General features: G+C 35.5%; 2 protein-coding genes across 2 annotated transcripts; both read left to right on the top strand.

The window, feature by feature from the left end:
• The first annotated feature begins 8238 nt into the window (after nucleotides 1-8238).
• Nucleotides 8239-10387, top strand: LOC148913447 (igLON family member 5-like). Its single transcript, XM_089032590.1, has 3 exons — nucleotides 8239-8314; nucleotides 8956-9333; nucleotides 10086-10387. Exons 1-3 carry the CDS (start codon nucleotides 8239-8241, stop codon nucleotides 10385-10387), a joined length of 756 nt encoding a protein of 251 aa, XP_088888716.1.
• A 344-nt stretch (nucleotides 10388-10731) lies between these two features.
• LOC116296335 (neural cell adhesion molecule 1-like) lies at nucleotides 10732-16344 on the top strand. The gene is made up of 8 exons (XM_089026023.1): nucleotides 10732-11005; nucleotides 11588-11866; nucleotides 11960-12289; nucleotides 14343-14384; nucleotides 14714-14809; nucleotides 14991-15018; nucleotides 15211-15238; nucleotides 15971-16344. The coding sequence occupies exons 1-8, from the start codon at nucleotides 10933-10935 to the stop codon at nucleotides 16301-16303; spliced, it is 1209 nt and encodes a 402-aa protein (XP_088882149.1). The 5' UTR covers nucleotides 10732-10932; the 3' UTR covers nucleotides 16304-16344.
• Nucleotides 16345-19353: the final 3009 nt, after the last annotated feature.

Below are 19353 nucleotides of genomic sequence, written 5' to 3'. Positions count from 1 at the left end.
CTCTTGCCTCTCGCTTGCCATCTGGTGATAAAGAATCTGGGATGAAGAAATGTTACATAAGACGATTTTTCTAACTGTACATATGCATGCAAAAGTGTACAAAGTATTAAAGGGGAATTAAAAAAAGAATTATATACAGTGGAATTAAAAAAACAAAAAACAAAAAAAACAAAACAAAACAAAAAAAAAAAAAACAAAAGAAAACGAAGAAAAAGGGAATAAAAAAAAAACCGAAAAGAACAGAAAATTAATATTAAAAAATATTGTTAGGGTTAATGTTCGAGGGCGTAAAATTCGATAAAGGCTTTAATTTACAACAAAGTTTTAAAGTTTTAAAGAAAAGTTTGTCAAACTAAGACTTATCTTTTGTTCTTGAATTTTTTCGCCCGCGCCTCGTCAACTAGTGAGTTTAAATTTTCATATCATTTATTCCATTAAAAGGAGGGTCTTTTCTGTCGATTTCTAGAGGCTTCAGCCAGTGATTCGTTTATTATTTGCCAATCAGTTTTCATCATTTCAATCAGTAAAAGGCTGGTCTTTTCGGTCGATTTTTGGGGATTCGGTTGGCAATTCCTTCATTTCCCAAATCGGTTTAAAGAAACGTCAAAAATGAAAGCTTTCTTTATATTTTACTCAGAATTTTGAAGATAAAATGTAGTAGAGAACATTTTTGTGAGTTGTCAATAAACAAGTCGGCCATATCTCAACCGGTAGCGGTAGATAGGTTTTGAGAGTGAATCAGCTAATCAGAGCGCGCGGATTAGATAAGCTATAGTTTATAACTAAAGATCTAGAGCTGATAACGTTAAGCACTGCATGATTACTATTGTTTAATGGGTGTATAGGTTGCATTTATATTCATGAAATAAAAGCGAGTCATAGGTTCTGCTTTCGTCTAATCAATTATTCCTAAAGAAATTAAAGCCAATTACCATTTGAAATCCTCTGGTGGACGATGTTTTGCAATTTCTACTCCTGAACTATGGAGTTCTCTCCTACACACTCTAAGTTCATTCCAATCTGCTCTAAAAACTCAGTTGTTCAGATCCGTTTTTTTTTTTTTTTTTTTTTTTTTTTTGCTCATTCTCATCGTAAATATTATTCTCATTGGATTATTGAAACTCCCATTTAATAACTCTTCTACATCTATTATTGTTGTCGTTCAAATTCATCGCCTAGAGAAGAGAAGTTTCTGGATTTGTGCTTTACAAAAAAATAATGTATTGATCTAAAGAAACCTGCGCAATAGAAGTATTTTAATAATGAATATCCTTATTCTCAAAACGTAACTCACCTTCCTTACAGGCTACTGCAACTGTAACCAGAACAGCAACAATAACCAAGCAAAGAAAACGGTTATGATACATAGCTTCTCTTTCTTCTACAACTAACAAAACAAACTACAGTTCAAGAAAAGTACTTAGTCAGGATGGTAATTTTTAAAAGTAATTTGAGGAATTGAAATGGTTTGTAAACGGTTTGTAAACTAGTGCAATTTACTAGTGTAAACTAGATCTTGTACTGACAGACCTAGAATGACTCATCTAGGAACATCTCTTGCACTTTTATGCACCAGCAATTAGAAAGAAATAATAATAATAATAATAGCAAATTATTCGTTGTCGCCACAATTACTATGGTGTTTGCTTCCACGCAGTGCCATCCACTGATCCAAGTTTCTTTTCAGGTGTTGTGAAATAATTAATATATCAACAAAGACAGGACAAGTGGTCAAACTTTTCAAACGCTTCGAACATGTGATTAAGCAAAGTTATAAAAATATATACTCGAACCATTAATGGTTTTAATCCTAAAACATGTATTTATTCCCCTAAAGTTTGTTAAGAAAAGACAGTCTTTCGTTGTAATTCAGTATCCTTTCGTGAGATAAAGGGGCGACCGCTGTGGTAAAATTCCCTCGATCATTTGCATTTTAATTTAAATTGTTGTTGCTCAAATATACTTAGTACTTCAATGTAAGTATTTAAGCCGAATAAGAATTTATAGTCGCACAGAATTTAGAGAGACACGAAAAGTGAATATCATAAAATTCTCGTAATAAAAAGAAATAATTGCGATTAAAATTCATCTGTTTTATATCTTACCCAACTCTTCTACAAGCTATTCCGTCTTTCTTATTCCTGTTCTATTGTGCTAAACGTAGGCGTATCTCACGATAACAACGTCTTATTCATTTATTAGTTATTAAATATAAAAGTACAGTAGGTGCAAGAATATAGAAATGTATATATATATATTAATTATTTTGCCTACTCTTTTATATTTTATTCTTCTGCACCTTTTGGCTATTATTGCTCAGTCCCTTAAATATTTTAACATCACTGGATAAATACCAAGGTTACCGACCTGTTTCTTCCCTCCCTAAATATTACCAATTATAAACATTTTCTTCTAGTTTTAATGGCTGCAATATTCTTTTATCATTTCTATGTTAACATGCTCAAGTCAGGGAATAGATGGTTCAATCGGCTTAACTTTTTTGCATGTCATTGACCTTTGGTGTTAAGGCGTGCGCGACGGTAAATTAACCTTATTGACATTGCATTTAAATTCAACTCGTTTTTGCTCATACTTACCTCGATAATAAACATTTTAATCGAGCATGAATTTATAGTCTTACAAAATATAAGCATATGTGAAGTGATTTTGCGGAATTTACCGTGTTCGTAAAACTAGAATGTCGACGGACAGTTGTGGACTGTTGTCAGAAATAACCTTCAAACGTCCAATAGCTTATTACTTTGTTTGTTGTTGGTTTTTTTTATTTTTTTTATTTTTATCAAGATTGAATGAAGTAGATCATATTTTTTGCCAATAAGGCCCTCTGTAGAAGAAGTAGAACATTATAAACATCAGTTTGTAAACCTGAGTTTCGCGTACGCCATCTATATCCAATGCGTGTTTTTCTATGTCTGTTGGACTGTAAGTGTGCAGTCAGACTTTGGAAGCTACGATTTGAGTGAGGTCGATCAAGGTGATCAACTCGTTAAGCGCTGGCTTAGTCAACTCTTTTTTTTTTCTTCTTTTTTTTTTTCAAAATTGCGAAGTCTTACCGTACATTATCGTAACCGTATCTACGCGCGCGTGTGATTGTATGAAATATTTGGAAGATAATAGGAAGCCATTTCATTATTATGACACGTCCTACCGTGTACGTGCTTTAAGTCAATACCGTAGGTTTTCCACTCTTACAGAAACCGGTCTAAACTTAAATGAACTTTAAGAAAGTAGTATGGATATTTTACTACCAATCGATTACCAATATGTATATTTTATTTGTTATTCATTGTATACTATGCATGGATGTCACAGTTATAGATGTTACTATTTGGTCTAAACCAATAGTATATTCCGTGAAATTGCAGGCTCAACTACTTCGATACGGAAATGATAACGCTTTGAAAGAGGGTTTCGCTACAGAAATGCTGTGAGAATAAGCTCATTTCTAGGAGGTTATAGGAAGCAACAACGACACCTAGACCAAGTGGTACAGTACATGGGACGCACTAAGCTGTAGCAGATAAATCCTAAAGCTACCATATGTTAATATGTGTAAAAAAAAAAAAAAAGGTTTTTGTAATAAACTGAATGTCCGTTTCGCCACTTTACTATATAGTTTGCTTCTACTCTTACTAGTACCACATTCCTGTTTCTTTTCATGTGATGAGAGGCCGACAATTAAGAAAGTATCAACTAAGAAAAGGACACGTGGTCCAAATTCCCATCCGCTTCGAACCTGAGATCCCAAGGGTATAACACGCAGACAAGGAGACCATCCTACCTTTACTTAGATCTTATTAACAGAGCGGGAGGTCTGTACGGGATAATTTTGACCGAGGTCAGAATGTACAGACTGACCAAGCTCGGTTGATAAGAGTTTTATTATATGACCACTTTTCATTGAAAAGAACAAAATGTTTTCGCCGTAAGAGTAATATGCGATCGGAACGGTTTTTACCGGAGAATCTAGACCAGTCCGCGATGCGATCTATCCAATCAGATTGCTCGATTTGCTAGTGCCCAGGCTCTAAGATTCACGGTAATATAATAAATATGTATTATAGACTTTCTGAATCTAACTTGTTACTTAGATATAACTTGTTACATAGTTTAAATGCTAAAACCTAAATTTTACCCACTAAACGTTTGCTAAGGAAAGATGCGTTTTGTCATTATAAACATCCATTCGTGAGGTAAAGTGAAGAAAGGGCGAAATTACGACTGCTGCGGTAAAATTTCCTCATTTCCATTTTAACTTCAACTTGTTCTTGCTCAAACATTCGTACTTCAAAGTTAATAATTTTTCATACGAATACGAATTTATAGTTGCACAGAATTTAAAGAGACACGAAAAGTGAATATCACGAAATTCTCGTAATAAAAAGAAACCATTTCGATTAAAATCAATTTGTTTATATCTTACCCAACTCCTCTACAAGCTGTTGCATCTTTCTTATTCCTGTTCTATTGTGCTAAACGTAGGCGTATCTCACGATAAAAACGTCTAATTCATTTATTAGTTATTAAATATAAAAATACAATATATGCAAGAATATAGAAATGTATAAGTTATATTTTACCTACCCTACTCTTTTGTATTTTTACTCTTCTGCATCCTTAAATGTTTGAATATCACTGGATAAAAAACCTTTAGGTTACCGACGTGTTTCTTCCCTCAGGGTCGTGGTTTAATTTTTGGAGCGTTGCAGGGATTCTGGATCTAAATTGTAAATAATTATTGCCTACTCTACTCTTTTATATTTTTACTCTTCTGCACCTTTAAAGTTTTTTAAAATTTCATCTTTTCGCAGACGATACAAATATACTTCACTCGAATAAATGCTTAAAAACCCTTGAAAAGGAATGAACAATGAACTAACAAAGCTCCATGATTGGTTCACTGCAAACAAACTTACCATAAATATCAAAAAATCAAACTTTGTTTTATTCCATTCAGCTCGTAACAAACCAAAACATTCATTGAACATTAAAATCTTGGATTATAAAAGTAACCAGTATATACAGCTTGAAAAAAAGGATTACATAAGCAAAAAAGTAAGTAGAATAGTGGGTATTCTCAGCAGATTGAGACATTTTCGTTTCAAAAAATACTCTAATCAAAATGTATAAATCCATCTTACAGCCGCTCTTGATATATGGAATATGTACCTGGGGTCAAGCTTGCAAAAAGCTTACTGATAAATTGCTCATTCTGCAGAAGCGCGCTCTAAGGTCAATATTTTTCGTGAAATCAATTAAAAGTGCAATACCAATATTCATTGAACATGAAATTTTTACAATCAAATATCTTTATTTTTATTCAGTAGCACAGCTAATGTACGATGTTAAATATGATTATATTCCCAGTAATATTAGCAAACTCTTTACTTACATAAAAGATATTCACTCCTATGAAACAAGATCTTCTGCCAGTGATAATTTCTACACTAGATATTCACGTTTAAACACTCAAAAAGATTCCTTCTCGCGAGTGGGTGCACGTCTATGGAATCAAATACCACCTTTCATTAGGAGTTTATCCAAAAAAAACTTCCAAAAGGAAATCAAAACCGTTTTATTAAACGATCTTAATATTAATCGCTATGATACTGAGATCTTCAAACTTTTTAAGTAAGTCTATCTGTAATGAGCTATTTTTCATTTTCTACTCAGTGAACTACTTTTCATTTCCTATTCAGCTCTTTGTACTCTGATTATTTAGTATTATTAACATATAAAGACATCTTTGTAAATCTACGTGTATATTCTGTGAATTTAACCTGCCTAGACTAGCTTTAGCTATATGCAGGTTATATAGTTTTTTCTTTTTTGTATTCTTTTATTCATCAATAAAGTTTACTAAAGTTTACTAAAGTTTGAATATCACTGGATAAAAAACCTTTAGGTTACCGACGTGTTTCTTCCCTCAGGGTCGTGGATTAATTTTTGGAGCGTTGCAGGGATTCTGGATCTGAATCAGTGTAAATAATTATTGCCTACTCTACTCTTTTATATTTTTACTCTTCTGAACCTTTTGACTATTAAAGCAAAGTTCTTTTAAAGTTTGAATATCACTGGATAAAAAAACATTTAGGTTACCGACGTGTTTCTTCCCTCAGGGTCGTGGATTAATTTTTGGAGCGTTGCAGGGATTCTGGATCTAAATATTACCAATTATAAACATCTTCATCTAGTTTTAATGGATGCAATTTTCTTATTAGTTCTACGTTAACACGCTCAAGGAAGTGAATAAATGGTTCTATCACCTTAACGTTCTTGCATGGAGTCCTGAACGGAAAATGTTATTTCGTGAGGTAGAGTAAAAAAGGGCGAAAGGGCGTTTTGTCGACGTTGGGTGTTAAGGAGATCTCGACGGTAAAATGACCTCATTTGCATTGCATTACAATTTGACTCGTTCTTGCTCAAATTTACCTCGATAATAAACATTTTAATAATGATAAGCATATGTGAAGTGATTTTGCGGAATTTACCGTAGTATTTAAAGAACGAGTAGGAGTGTTTTATCAGGTATAAAAACACGAGGCGTAGCCGATTGGTTATAGACCTGATAAAACACGATCTACGAGTTTTTTAAACTGCTTCAGGCGGTCTGTATGAATTTATTATTTTATCCTTAAAATGATGAAAAATGAGATCTTTGAATTTTGGGACAGATTCAGCATGCTTCAGAGAACTAGGGAGTTTATTCCACAATTTAACAGACCTGAGGGAAAAAGAACTTGTAAAGTATAGCTGACGGTGAGAATAAACAAGGTGGAAATTTGTAGGATCATAACTGCGCGTGCCATGAATTGAAGTTGCGGGGATCAAAAAGCCTAAATCCGGCTGCTTTCATGAGCCCAGACTTAAATTTAAACAAAAGGACGAGGTCATGTATATCCCAGCGATATTCTAACGGAAGTAAGTCTTAAGTTTATCTAGCCTCTCTTTATAGGTAACCTTTCTATCACGATAATTCAAAATGAATTTGGTAGCGCGACGTTGAATATTTTCAAGTAACCTACGACGTAAAGCTGTGTAGGCAGACCACAGACACGAGGCATATTCTAATATCGGTATAACTTATAAAGGAGTGTACATAAGTTTTCTTGTTGATATGTTGGTAATATCTTTACCGCACACTCGCTTTACGAGCCCGAGGACTCTGTTTCCCTTCGCGCACCTGTTCTTGATATGAGTAGCCCATGACAACTCACCAGTGACGATCACACAAAGGTCTTTGCTTGAAGGAACAGACTCAAAGACCTTGGTGTAATTGGTGAGAGGCAATATATATTACGACAGGTAACCCAACCAGTTCCTGAATACGAAGCCGTTCAACAAGCCACTGGGAACGCGAGTGCCCCCGGAACTGTGTTTTTTTTCTCTTCTTCTTCTTCTTCTTCTTCTTCTGGCGATGCAAGTCAATATCAAGAGCTCAACTGTTAGCACCAGGAAGCCCACCAGAGGGCTTGGGTTCGGCGTACGAGCCTCTTCTTGCAAAATCCAAGGACTTGGAATCTGTGGCTCAATATGAACAGCATCCGTACGAATCGCTTGACCTTGAAAGCAAAAGCTCTGCCAATTATCAGTCACTGCAGACTAACAATATATAGTGTGCAATGTTTGACTATTGCAACTATATTTCCTTCAGATTCTTTAGCATCCATTTGCTAAAGTTTATTTTAGTATATCCAATCATGTAAAAAGGAAAGGTTAACCTGTTTCATTTTGCTGTAGCATTGTGTTACTTTCCAAATAAGATAAAAACTTTATGTAAATATCTCCTTTAACGTAACGCCTCTTTTCATGACTGTAGGGGGGGGGGGGGGGGGGGAATGCCTTAACAGTTAATTAGCTAAATTAGGTTATTTTAGATGTATTAATAATAATGTAGGTACTATAGACGTATGTAGGAACATAGCTACAAAAAAGGGGGAAAGGTTTCAGGCAGATGCCCCGGTTGAAGAAAATTCCAAATCAACTCTTGCGTTATTTAGTAAGTATTTTTATCTTACGATAAAAGTCTGAAAACAAACATATTACATCCCGATGGAGTACAAAAGAAAACAAATTAAGAGCGTATAATTAAAAACAACAAGGAAGTTGAAGTGTATGTCAAGGATGTTTGCCAATATTATGGGGAATGATTTTGATTAAAACCCTCAGCGATATTTTATCTAAAAAAATCGTTGTCCAATGTAAATGACTCTCAGGATGAGTGTTGGTCAAGTACTTATTAGTTATTATATTCCTGGTATCATGGTTGGAGTAATTTTACTTCCTTGCGTAGGTGAGTTGAACAGTTATTTGCAATGCTGGAAGTGGCATATACTGTTTAGGATTTTTGGTACATTTTTGGTACCTGACAAAGGTCAACAAACAATAATCAAAGATGTTTGAGGCTTCGAGTCAATAAAAGAAGTCCAGGTTACTAAAAAACACACATTGGTGACATTCACGTATACAATCTTGAGAACGATAGCTACGTCCAAACCCTATGTCAACCCAAATTGCATAGACGTTTTAGTCCGAACTCACCTGGACCTCTCATCTTAAAGAGTTTTATGGCAGTAAAGAAGGTTGGATTCCGGTCTAGAAAAATAATAATCCAGAGTCAACTAATTTAATCAAAACTACTGTGAATTTCGGCTGCAGCTTTTAGATTCGATAGAAGTGTTAGCGAAGTAACCTAAGCTGCTTCGACTGGCCATTTCAGCCAGACTTCCAAGCATGGCATCGCCCAAAGAGGAAAGAGAACAAAACAAACTAAGAAAATGGTGTTAATTGATGCCAAAGGGTCCGAATTAAAAATTCGCTGAAATTATTTATTCATCTTATTCGATTGTCGTTGCATGAATGTTAAAAGACGGATAACAAGTCCAAAACATCTAAGTATTTTAACTGACGATCTTTAACATTTCTGTTTTTCAGACACATCAGCTCGCTTTACTAATTTCCCTCCCAGTGTGTTGTACGTATCTAGTGGAGGAACAGCCAGGTTTTTGTGGGACTACCATGTGGACGATAGAATGCAAGAATTCCAATCAAATTCACCAGTATGGTCTTTTTGTGAAAAGGGGGGCAGTGAACGAAGAATTGGATTTGATGACAAGTACACTAACTGGAACTTTATCGTCAATAGAGCAGAATGTCCATCACGATTACTTAACCCTGATAGAGTAAGCAGAGAGTCTATGACTACTTTAGTCATTACTAATATGACTAGTGCTGATAACGGGATATATCAATGTAGTCTGAAGCTTAAAGCAGGAAACCCTCTTAACCACCAAGTAAATCTGGTAGCAACAGGTAAACTTTAAGTTTATTAATAAGCCTCTAAATAGAGGATTTTTTTGAGTTCCTACAATACAACAGTGTTTCTTGATTCAGGCTCGTTTACACAGGGTGAGTATCATTTCAGCATCTTTGCATGTACCAAAGGCAAATTAAATATTGCACAGGTAGCTTTAATAACCCAAACATGCAGTTTAAAAAATCACCATGGACATTAAATGGAACACGTTAATTTTCGATTCAAATCGAGGTTTACCTTCAGTATAAACCCCTTCCATTGATTTCATAGAGCAAAAAGCCTTTTGCAACAACAGGTCACGTGACCCCACCCTCGGTAAAAAGAAACGTTGTGTCAAAATAAACACCAGAAATGGAAAGAGCGCCTCAATTTTAGTAACAAAGCAAAGTTTTGGCTTATAATGTTGACTATAGAAGAAATGGCATAATATAATATAATCCTCAGCTTATGAAATATCTAATTTTGTATTTAATGCCATTTCTCCCGTGTTACATCATGTTATAAGCTGAAACTTTGCCATTTTACTAATATTGAGGTTGTCCTTCCATTTCTGGTGTTCATTTTGATACAAAGATACATATCTTTTTGCTGAGAGTAAGGCCACGTGACCTGTTCTTGCAAAGGACTATTGTCCTGGGGGACAAAACACAAGGCCGTCTTTCCTTTTGCATGAAAAATGCATTGTTTTGTCCCCCAGAAAAAATACTCTCGGGTCTCAGTGCAATGGGTCTATTCTTTTTTTTTTAAGTGCATCCGACATTTTTGCCGAATCATCCTATGACAACTTACCACATTATCGAGGGAGAGAATTTAAAGATAAACTGCACAGCTATTGGTCCACCAACACCGAACATCACATGGGTGTATATCAAAGATGGTAGTGTTGTTACACACAGCCAAGGATTAGGAAGTGTCGTACTAAACATAGATAACATTAGTCGTTACCATGCTGGACTATATGAGTGCCAGGCTAAAAACAACCCAAACGAGGATCCAACTACTACGAGGACAAGTGTATCAGTCTACTGTGAGTATGCACAAGATGCTTAATTTCTTAGGCCCCGTTTAAACGTGGAACTTTTAAAACAGGCATTAGACGTAGAAATTGCTTAACTTAACTCCACTGCAGGTAACAGTCATGTCATGCATTAAAAACCAAGGGTAAATCAGAATGTTTTAGACAATCACATAGCCTGTTTTATCTTTTTCTATAGCATCATCAACGTTATTAAAATTCAGTAAACCGACGTACCAATCGATCCTTCAGCTTCTTAATCGATACAGTCTTATATCTGCTACTCTAAACTGTAAACAGCAACAGACAATTCAAAGTTGAAAAAAATTCCAACGTACAATCATTATCCTTATTTGTATCATTTCATTTTTAGACAAGCCAGTAGTTAGCGCATCGAATTCTTCAAGGAGCCTAAATTCCTGGAATGGTAACATGATGACACTCAAGTGCATTGTAGATGGATTTCCCCAACCACACTTCACGTGGTACAAACCCAGTGGTCAACAAATATTATGTGGTGCTAAGAATTTAACTGAAGGTAGTCAAGTGAGAGTAAAAACAACAGAGTGCGGTGCAGACTATGGGTTCTACAAATGTCAAGCTGCAAACGTTGCTGGCAGAGGATGAGCATTTTATTAGTGTTTCACAGCTGTGTAAGTATCAAAATGTGTGACGAAAATATTCAGAATCTGTAAAGGTGATGAATACATAATGTTTAACAACGTAATGAAAGAAATTGAATCTGGACGTACCAATAACAATTCGTCTGCGTGATGTTCTCTATGTCAGTAACACTGAACTGCACCAGTCAATCATGCACGGAGGGTTAATAAATAGGTTAAACAAAATAAGCCTTTTTATAGTTTAAGAATCGATTCCACTGCGCATGCGATTTTATCCCGAACTTATCCCGCCTTCTTTTGTCTAAACCTTCTTTTGTTCTTAATTAAACAAAAGAAGGTGAGAAATTCGGGATAAAATCGCATGCGCAGTAAAATATATTCTTAAACTATGAAAAGGCTTATTCGCATTATATATAAACAACATTTTAAAGGAACACAAATACAATATAATAATGAATAATAATAATAACAATGTTTATACAGGAAGCTCTCATCACCAAGGTGTTTTTCAGAGAGGTCCTGCAATTATAATGAAACAAGTATAACGTTTATTTGATTCAAATAATAGAGGGAAATAGTTATCTCATTGCATTTCATTTCAATTCAAATTAGTTCCACCAGGCCCTCCCGAATTCACGATACTAGACCATGATATCCAAGCATCATCAGTGAATGTAAGGTGGACCAAACCTGGTTATGATGGTGGAAATCCTGTTATTGGTTACAAAGTACAACTCAACACAATCCCACCACAGAAAAAGGCGACAACAGGCACTCATACGTATTTCTATGGCCTGACAAAAAACACAAGTTATACTATTAAAGTTGTCGCGATAAATGACGTCGGTTCTGGGAATATATCTGAAGTCTCCATAACAACAAAAAATCAAGGTGGGTATGATCGAGACTTCTTTAATCTGTTCAAGAAAAGCTTGTGACCCGGGCTTGTGACTCGAGAACTTATCAACTATGTTTCTTTTGAAGGTAAACCTACAATACCAAAGCTGATGCTAGTGTTGTACATCAGCAGAGACTCCAAACTGTCAGTGGTATTGCGGTGGAAAATGCCTAATGACAATGGGGGAAGAATAACAAAATATACTATTTACATGAAAGAGGTCCAAACGCAGTGGGAAAAAATTGCTGACATCTTTGATCCATCTCAACTGCAATATACAGCGACGAATAATATCGTTGATGGAAAGTCATACGTGTTTATGGTTACTGCATGGAACAAGTATGGAGAAAGTGCGAGGGATGACGCAAGTGTCAAGGCTGTAAATACTACAGAGGATAGAGCAATAATGGAAACTGGTGAGCATAATGAAAGAATATAGTATATTTGATGAGCGACTGCTGTGCTCTTGGCTTGGAAAAAAGTGTCCATGCATGACAATAATAACATTTGATGATGATGATGATGATGATGATGATGATGATGATGATGATGGTGATGCTTGATGGTGACGATTATTGTATATACTTTGTTTTACAATAACTTACAAATTCCTCGCGCCGCGCGCTGATTGGCTAATTTTTATCATCAATAAGTGGACAGACAGATAAAAAAATGACGCGTACACTCAAGCTCCTTGAAAAGGCTGAACTAGAAAAGTGCACAATGGACGAGCCAAATTTCAATTTCAACTTTTTTACACACTAAATGCTTCTAACATCGATGCAAATACTGACTATTTCGATCTTGATGAAACATCTAATATGGAGCTTGCTTTGTGTCTTGAAAAAGTAGAAACTGAGCAGCATTCAGAAGGTGCCGAAATGACAAGTCATTTTTTTCGACTTCTAATGACCAAGAGTTGCAAGAAATTGTGCTAGAGTCAACCTCAAAAGGCACTAAACGAAACACAAAATGGTGTCTGAAAATGTTTGAAGGTATGGCTTTTGTTACAGCATACTATTTGATAAACTTCTCTTTGTTTATCATGATATTATTGGCCATAAAATGTTATTACATACCTCGAATTTCCAGATTGGTGCAAGTAAAGAGGAGTAGAAATAAGACTACTAGAGATGTCAAGCATTGATCTAGATGACTGTCTAAGACTCTTTTATGCAGAGGCAAGAACAAAATCTGGAGAAGAATACAGCCGTTCGTCACATCTCGGTTTCAGGAAGTCTATCGAGAGGCACTTAATCGCCAATATCAGATGCATTAAGTTAACCAACAATCCAGTCTTTGCAAGGAGTAACAAAATGTTGGTATCAAAGCTTAAAGCTATCCGAAGAGAAAATAAAGAATGCACTAAACACAAGCCTGTCATTGAATCTCAAGACATCCTGAAATTGAAGCGAAAGCCCATTCATGAGTCCAGAAACTCCAGATGGTCTTTTAAACGATCTACTGGTGTCGCCGTGGCTGTGAAGGTTAGCGTTTGCTAAGAAGAAACAGCTTTGTATTCGATAGAGACAATTACGGGAAAGCATTTATACAGATGTTGCACGAAGAACAAATTCTAAGAACCACCAAGGGGGATTTAACGATAAGTTAAGCACAGAAAGGGAAACCAGGCTTTACAGTGCAAATGAAGATGGCGACGCATTTCACTGCATGGAGCTTTACCCTGAACGAGCTAAATCCTTTACAAAAAGCTTTCTTTCAGAAACCCAGATCCAACTTTGAGCACTCCGATGATATTTGGTATCAAAACAAGCCTCTAGGTGTTAATCGACTGTCAAAGTTGATGAAAGAAAATTCCCTGGGGGCTGGTCTTTCAAAGATGTAAACAAACCATTGTGTACGAGCGACCCCCATCGACATATTATGATCATTTCTGGGCATGCAAATGAAGAAAGTCTAGCCAGCTACAACCGTCGGCCATCAACATCACAGCTCCAGAATTGTTCAGAGATCATTTCCCATGCACTGGAGCAAGGCAAAGCTCCCACCTCGTGCAAAATTTCGCTACAAGCACCGCAGGCTCCATTGGCATCAGCTTTATCTGTCTGTTCTCTTATTGATGATAAATAATAACCAATCAGCGCGCGAGCAATTTGTAAGTTATTGTAAAATTGTTTGTTTATATTATGTCAACCAATAAGATAGCGAGAAATATTTCTGACGACGATGATTTGTCACCATTGAAAAATAAAGAGTTTCTACTGGTCTCTTTGTGGAATTTATTGTAGTGAACATTGTTTAGGTTTGTTTAACGTTTCGCCATCACATTGTCAAAGTAGAATGGGGATCCACTCGGCCACGTCTCGTGGATCCACGCTACTTTGACAATGTGATGACGCAATTTATTGTCAATAAGAGGACCGACGCATAAAAATCTGATGTCAATTTGTTAAATTAAAGCCGGATAAAACGGAAACCCTAATTAATCTTAACCTGATTTTATTTCAGGCACTAGAATAGATGGCAATAAAATTGAAAAATCGAAATATGGTAAGAATGATTACGAGAAGAAAAAAAAAGCAAAAAGCGGTATGAACGACAAATAAGGAAATGGAACAAATAGATTCAAAATAGACTAACGACATAAACAAAAAGCAATAAGAATTAAAATAGAAATAAAGAAAAAGATGGAAAAACGAAATAGGGAAAAAGGGATAAACAAATAAGAAAAAAGAAACAGATAAAAATACAAAATAGTAAGAGAAACAAAAGAAAGGAAAGGAAAAGAAAAGAAAAGAAGAAGAAAAGAAAGAAGAAAGTGCCAAAAAGGGGAACACAAATGACATAATATGTCAGTATTTTCATATTCTTTTCAACAGACACGATTGTTGGGGTAATCACGTCTCTCCTTGCTCTATCCCTTTGTCTTAATGTACTGCTATTTGTGTTCTTATGGAGAAAGGCCAATAAAAGTGGTGAGTTGCTATGTTGCAATACTTCTTTTTCATAAGGCATGGGTCTTACACTCAAAGTCTTTACACTGCAATGTCTTGTCATATATCTTTATCGTTATTGTTTGCTATGAAAATGAGTTACGAGTTAAACGATGGTTGGTAGCCCTTATTTGAAAATTAATTTATCCTGAACTTTTTACAGTAATAAATGATCAAGGGAATAAAACAAGGTATGTTAACATTATAAGCGCATAAGATAAGACCACTTCTTCATCATAGTTGTTTGTTTATTTTAAAGTCTCCTGACATGACGCTCCGTTAATACCCAATGATACCATGTTATTGCAATGACAAAACGATACGTTTCATATAAAAGTATTTGGCCGATTGTATATTGAAATAATTTTGTGTTTATTGATCAGGACAACGACAAAAGGACAAAGTTACGAGGTATCAGCCTATATCTATTATTTTGTATCACATTAAGATAGCGCAAACTAAGCATTTATTGATTACTCTGATCCGTTTTTACCAATGTTTTAAAACATTAATGTAGCCCTTTTTTCTGGAATTGAATGTGAGGAGTCAGGTAACGAACAAGAGGCACATGTGAGTGCAAATAAAAATTAATTAATTAATTAAAAATAAATAAACAATAAATAAATAGATAAATAAATAATAAATGGGATTTAGCAGTGGCATTTCTACAGAGTAGCTATTCATCCACTGTCATTCCAATTCCAAATAAGAAAGGTACATGTATATGTTTATCGCCCTCCCTTTAAATAAAAGAAGCTAGACTGGGTAACCGTACAGTATTGCGAGCACGGTCAGAAAGGCCAGTCCACTTATGTTTCCAAGTTGATTGAGTATAATGAACGTTCCTTTCGATTCCTTTTCAAAGGAAGTTATTCAAAAACATTTCTTCGCCGGAACCGGCTAGATAATTTCGCGCCAATTCAGCCTCGCTTTTTTCTACTGGCTCCGACATATAGGAAGTGGGCGATTGTACAAATACCATATGCCGAAATAGATAAACCATGTTTAATCCATGCGTATATAATATATTCATGTAAATAACACAAGATAGAAGAAAAGGGGAGAAATGCGACGTTTCTGTTTTAAAGGATTACTGCTCTTTTCTGTGATGATATTTAATGATTCATTTCTATTTTATTGAAGAATATTGAGATGAGAGGCAATGTATTACCACAGGTAACCCAATCAATTCCTGAATACGAAGCCGTTCAACAAGCGATTGGAAACCCAAGTGCCCACGGAATTGTTTTTTCTTCTTCTGGCGATGCAAGTCAATATCAAGAGCTCAATCTGTTAGCACCAGGAAGCCCACCAGAGGGCTTGGGTCCGACGTACGAGCCTCTTCGTACAAAATCCAAGGACATGGAATCTGTGGCTCAACAGGAACAACATCCGTACGAATCCCTTGACCTTAAAAACAAAAAGCTCTGCTTATCAGTCACTGCAGACTATCAATATATAGTATGCAATATTTGACTATTGCGATTATATTCCCTTAAGAGGTTAACATTATTCATCTGCACATCTTCATTTGCTGAAGTTTATTTTAGTATATCCAATCAAAAAAAAAAACATTGAAAGGTTAACCAGTTAATGAATACTGAGTTAAACAGAGTAAACGCGTGGTCTTTATTAGCAATAATCAGTTTCATCTTTATTTAAACAGAAACTTGTACTCAAATAGAAACAAGCGTTAAGGATTGTTGCGCTATTCAGATCACCATGTATCTCTGTTTGATATTTCACCTCAAAAGATAATCAGGTAGGATTTGAAGTTCCACCCTAGTGTAACCTGTTTCATTTTGCTGTAGCATTGCGTTACTTTCCAAATAAAACTCAATGTAAAAATTCTCGAGTAAAGCCTCTTTCCCTGACTGTAGGAAAAATAACATATGTTTTAAAAGTTAATTAGTTAAATTAGTTTTTTTAGATAGACTGGATAGATGTTAATGATAATGCACTAAGCAAATAACTACAAAAAGAAGGAGGCAGAAAGGTTTCAGGCACATGCCCCGGTTGGAGAAAATTCCAAAACATCTGAAACTCTGCGAGACAGGAAGTTGCGAGTTTTTATTTATTTTATTTTTTATTTTTTATTTTTTATTATTAATAAATTTGTCATTGTTATTTTCAAAATACAGTAATTTATATATTTCCTATTATAAAGTTTTGAATATATACAGTACTTAGGTCTTATTAACCGAGCGGGAGGTCTGTACGGGATAATCTTGACCGAGGTCGGAATGCGCTCGGTCTATACCCGACCGAGGTCAAGATTATCCCGTACAGACCGACCAAGCTCGGTTGATAAGAGTTTTATTATATGACCACTTTTCATTGAGAAGGACAAAATGTTTTCGCCGTAAGATTAATATGCGGTCGGACCGGTTAATACCGGAGAATCTAGACCAGTCCGCGATGCGATCTATCCAATCAGATTGCTCGATTTGCTAGTGTCCACCCTCTAAGATTCACGGTCATATAATAAAACAAACTACTAGAAATAATACAGTACAACAAACTACGGCAAGTGATAAAGTACAACTCAATACAACTAAAGAAAAAAGAACAAAAATGCAATGCCTATTTTAAGCTTATACTGTACATCAAAAAATGATTTAGGAAGCACAGATATAACTTTTGGTGTATATATCGGTACTTTTTATAATTCTCCTTCGAGTGCCCTCGTTATTTTTTCCCATTTCTTACGATGTATTGCTCTTTCTTATTTTTTACTCTGGCAACTTTATGTTCAATATTTTCGTAATTTGGTAACATGTTTTGAAACAAGGAAAGAGAAGGAATTTTCATTCTCTCTATTCCCTTATGCAGAACTAGTTTGTAAATTAAAATAATAAAGTTCATTGGGATGTCATCCACCCCTAATAATATGTTTCTTTTATAAGATTGTGGCAAGTTAATGTCATATTTTTCTAATAACATTGCAATTTGTTGCTCGTTTTTCATCACTCATGCAACTTGTCACGCAACATTTTATGTGCAGAAGCGGCCGCCATTTTGAATTGTGTAGCTTGTAGCCAATCATCGTACAGAATACAACTTGCAACATTAGATTTTGTTGCGTGACAAGTTGGATAGATAGGATGTAAAACAACATTGTTTTCGAACTTGCACCGCAACCATGTTGCGCCACAAGTTGGACGTTTTCGTATCTCGTATTTCAGCGCCTTAAAGTCGTTACTGATTCTGAAGTCATTTATTTCAATTATTCATTGCAATTGCAGGCACAGAGCTGCATAATACTGAATTAGTTCGAAGATAAACAATAATTTGACCTAAGGAACCCCTTCAAAGTCAGACAAGTCCTCTACAATTTACCTGTCTAAAGGCTAGAGCTATCTAATACCAGCAATATTTCAGTCCTCAGGAACAGAAGAAGTAGGAGTAAAATGAGAAAATGGAGTACCTGATAATAAAATTTAGAGAAAAATGCAATTAAATGAGATTACCTGAGTTTAGTTATGGTATTAAAACTTTTTCTCAAATCATCATCTAGAAATAGTCTTCGAAAGGCAAAGTACATTTAAGAGTCACTGTACATGCAGTATACACAGGTGGGAAAATAGGAGTCTAGGAGAATAGGAGTGAACCATTTAACAAGATATGAAACAATATACATATTTCGTTTGGGGGCCCGGGGACGGGGGTGGAGTTGTGTTTGTTAGGAAACCAACATAATGTAAGTAAAAAATGAACTTTTACTTGGTATTGTCCCTTTTAAATAAGAACGATTTTGCTTACCAGTTACAATGACTTGAAAGTAGTAAGGAACTTGGGCGCTTGAACCCTTTTCACGAATTAAGGCAATGTAGGTGTTTCAATCGTTGACATTTGCATTGGAAATATTGAACCATGCACGACCTGATGCGAGGTTTCCGTTATAATGAAGTCTCTTCTTTAGACTAGCGTCCAATGCAGAATTAATAACTGGAACGTCGGTATCATCGACATAGATATACTGTGGGTTAGCAGAGTTGCTACTACGAATACCCCAAACTGCTTCAAGAAGTTTTACATAGGTTTTTAGTGCCTGAAAGATGGTCTAAAAATGAATTTAGCCTCATAATCACAATCAGGATGAAGTTATTGGTATTCAAATTATTGTAATACATTTCAACTTAGCTTCGTTAGGTTTCTCGTTTTTATGGCCGTTTAAAAATCTAAGACTATATAGATGAGAATGAGATAATTATCTGTTTGAAAAAATTAATTCACAGAACGCACTAGAAATGGTCGAAAACAAAGCTTCACGCGGTACAGTGTCAACACTCCTTAACAAACGTCCCCACCTGGGGAATACGAGCAGATAAGAATTTATCGTGATAAGCATGCAATCGAAATGTCCAGCAGAGTAGATAGCTACAGCAGCACCTCCACAGAAGCACCGAGTCATTATCAAGTACTGAAGCATTCTGACACAGCTGGATCATCACAACCAGGTCAAGGTCCAACTTACTAGCCCCTTTACCATCCACAGTTTAAACAACCTGATGCTCAGCTCGCCA

The sequence above is a fragment of the Actinia tenebrosa genome, unplaced genomic scaffold, assembly GCF_029948245.1.
Source record: "Actinia tenebrosa isolate PJP-AT-01 unplaced genomic scaffold, QUT_ActTen_1.0 PGA_scaffold0__85_contigs__length_37466705, whole genome shotgun sequence".
Taxonomy (NCBI): Eukaryota; Metazoa; Cnidaria; class Anthozoa; order Actiniaria; family Actiniidae; genus Actinia; species Actinia tenebrosa.
The sequence above is the reverse complement of the archived record's forward strand: the minus strand, read 5'-3'. Positions and strand labels throughout refer to the sequence as shown.

What these genes read in the sequence shown, in the direction of transcription:
- LOC148913447 (XM_089032590.1), top strand. Translation starts at nt 8,239, where the DNA reads ATGAGTGTTGGTCAAGTACTTATTAGTTATTATATTCCTGGTATCATG. An exon ending in AATTTTACTTCCTTGCGTAG is followed by an intron (nt 8,315 to 8,955) that starts GTGAGTTGAACA and finishes TCTGTTTTTCAG; the next exon opens with ACACATCAGCTCGCTTTACT. An exon ending in AGTAAATCTGGTAGCAACAG is followed by an intron (nt 9,334 to 10,085) that starts GTAAACTTTAAG and finishes TTTTTTTTTAAG; the next exon opens with TGCATCCGACATTTTTGCCG.
- LOC116296335 (XM_089026023.1), top strand. Translation starts at nt 10,933, where the DNA reads ATGGGTTCTACAAATGTCAAGCTGCAAACGTTGCTGGCAGAGGATGAG. An exon ending in TATTAGTGTTTCACAGCTGT is followed by an intron (nt 11,006 to 11,587) that starts GTAAGTATCAAA and finishes AATTCAAATTAG; the next exon opens with TTCCACCAGGCCCTCCCGAA. An exon ending in CATAACAACAAAAAATCAAG is followed by an intron (nt 11,867 to 11,959) that starts GTGGGTATGATC and finishes TTTCTTTTGAAG; the next exon opens with GTAAACCTACAATACCAAAG.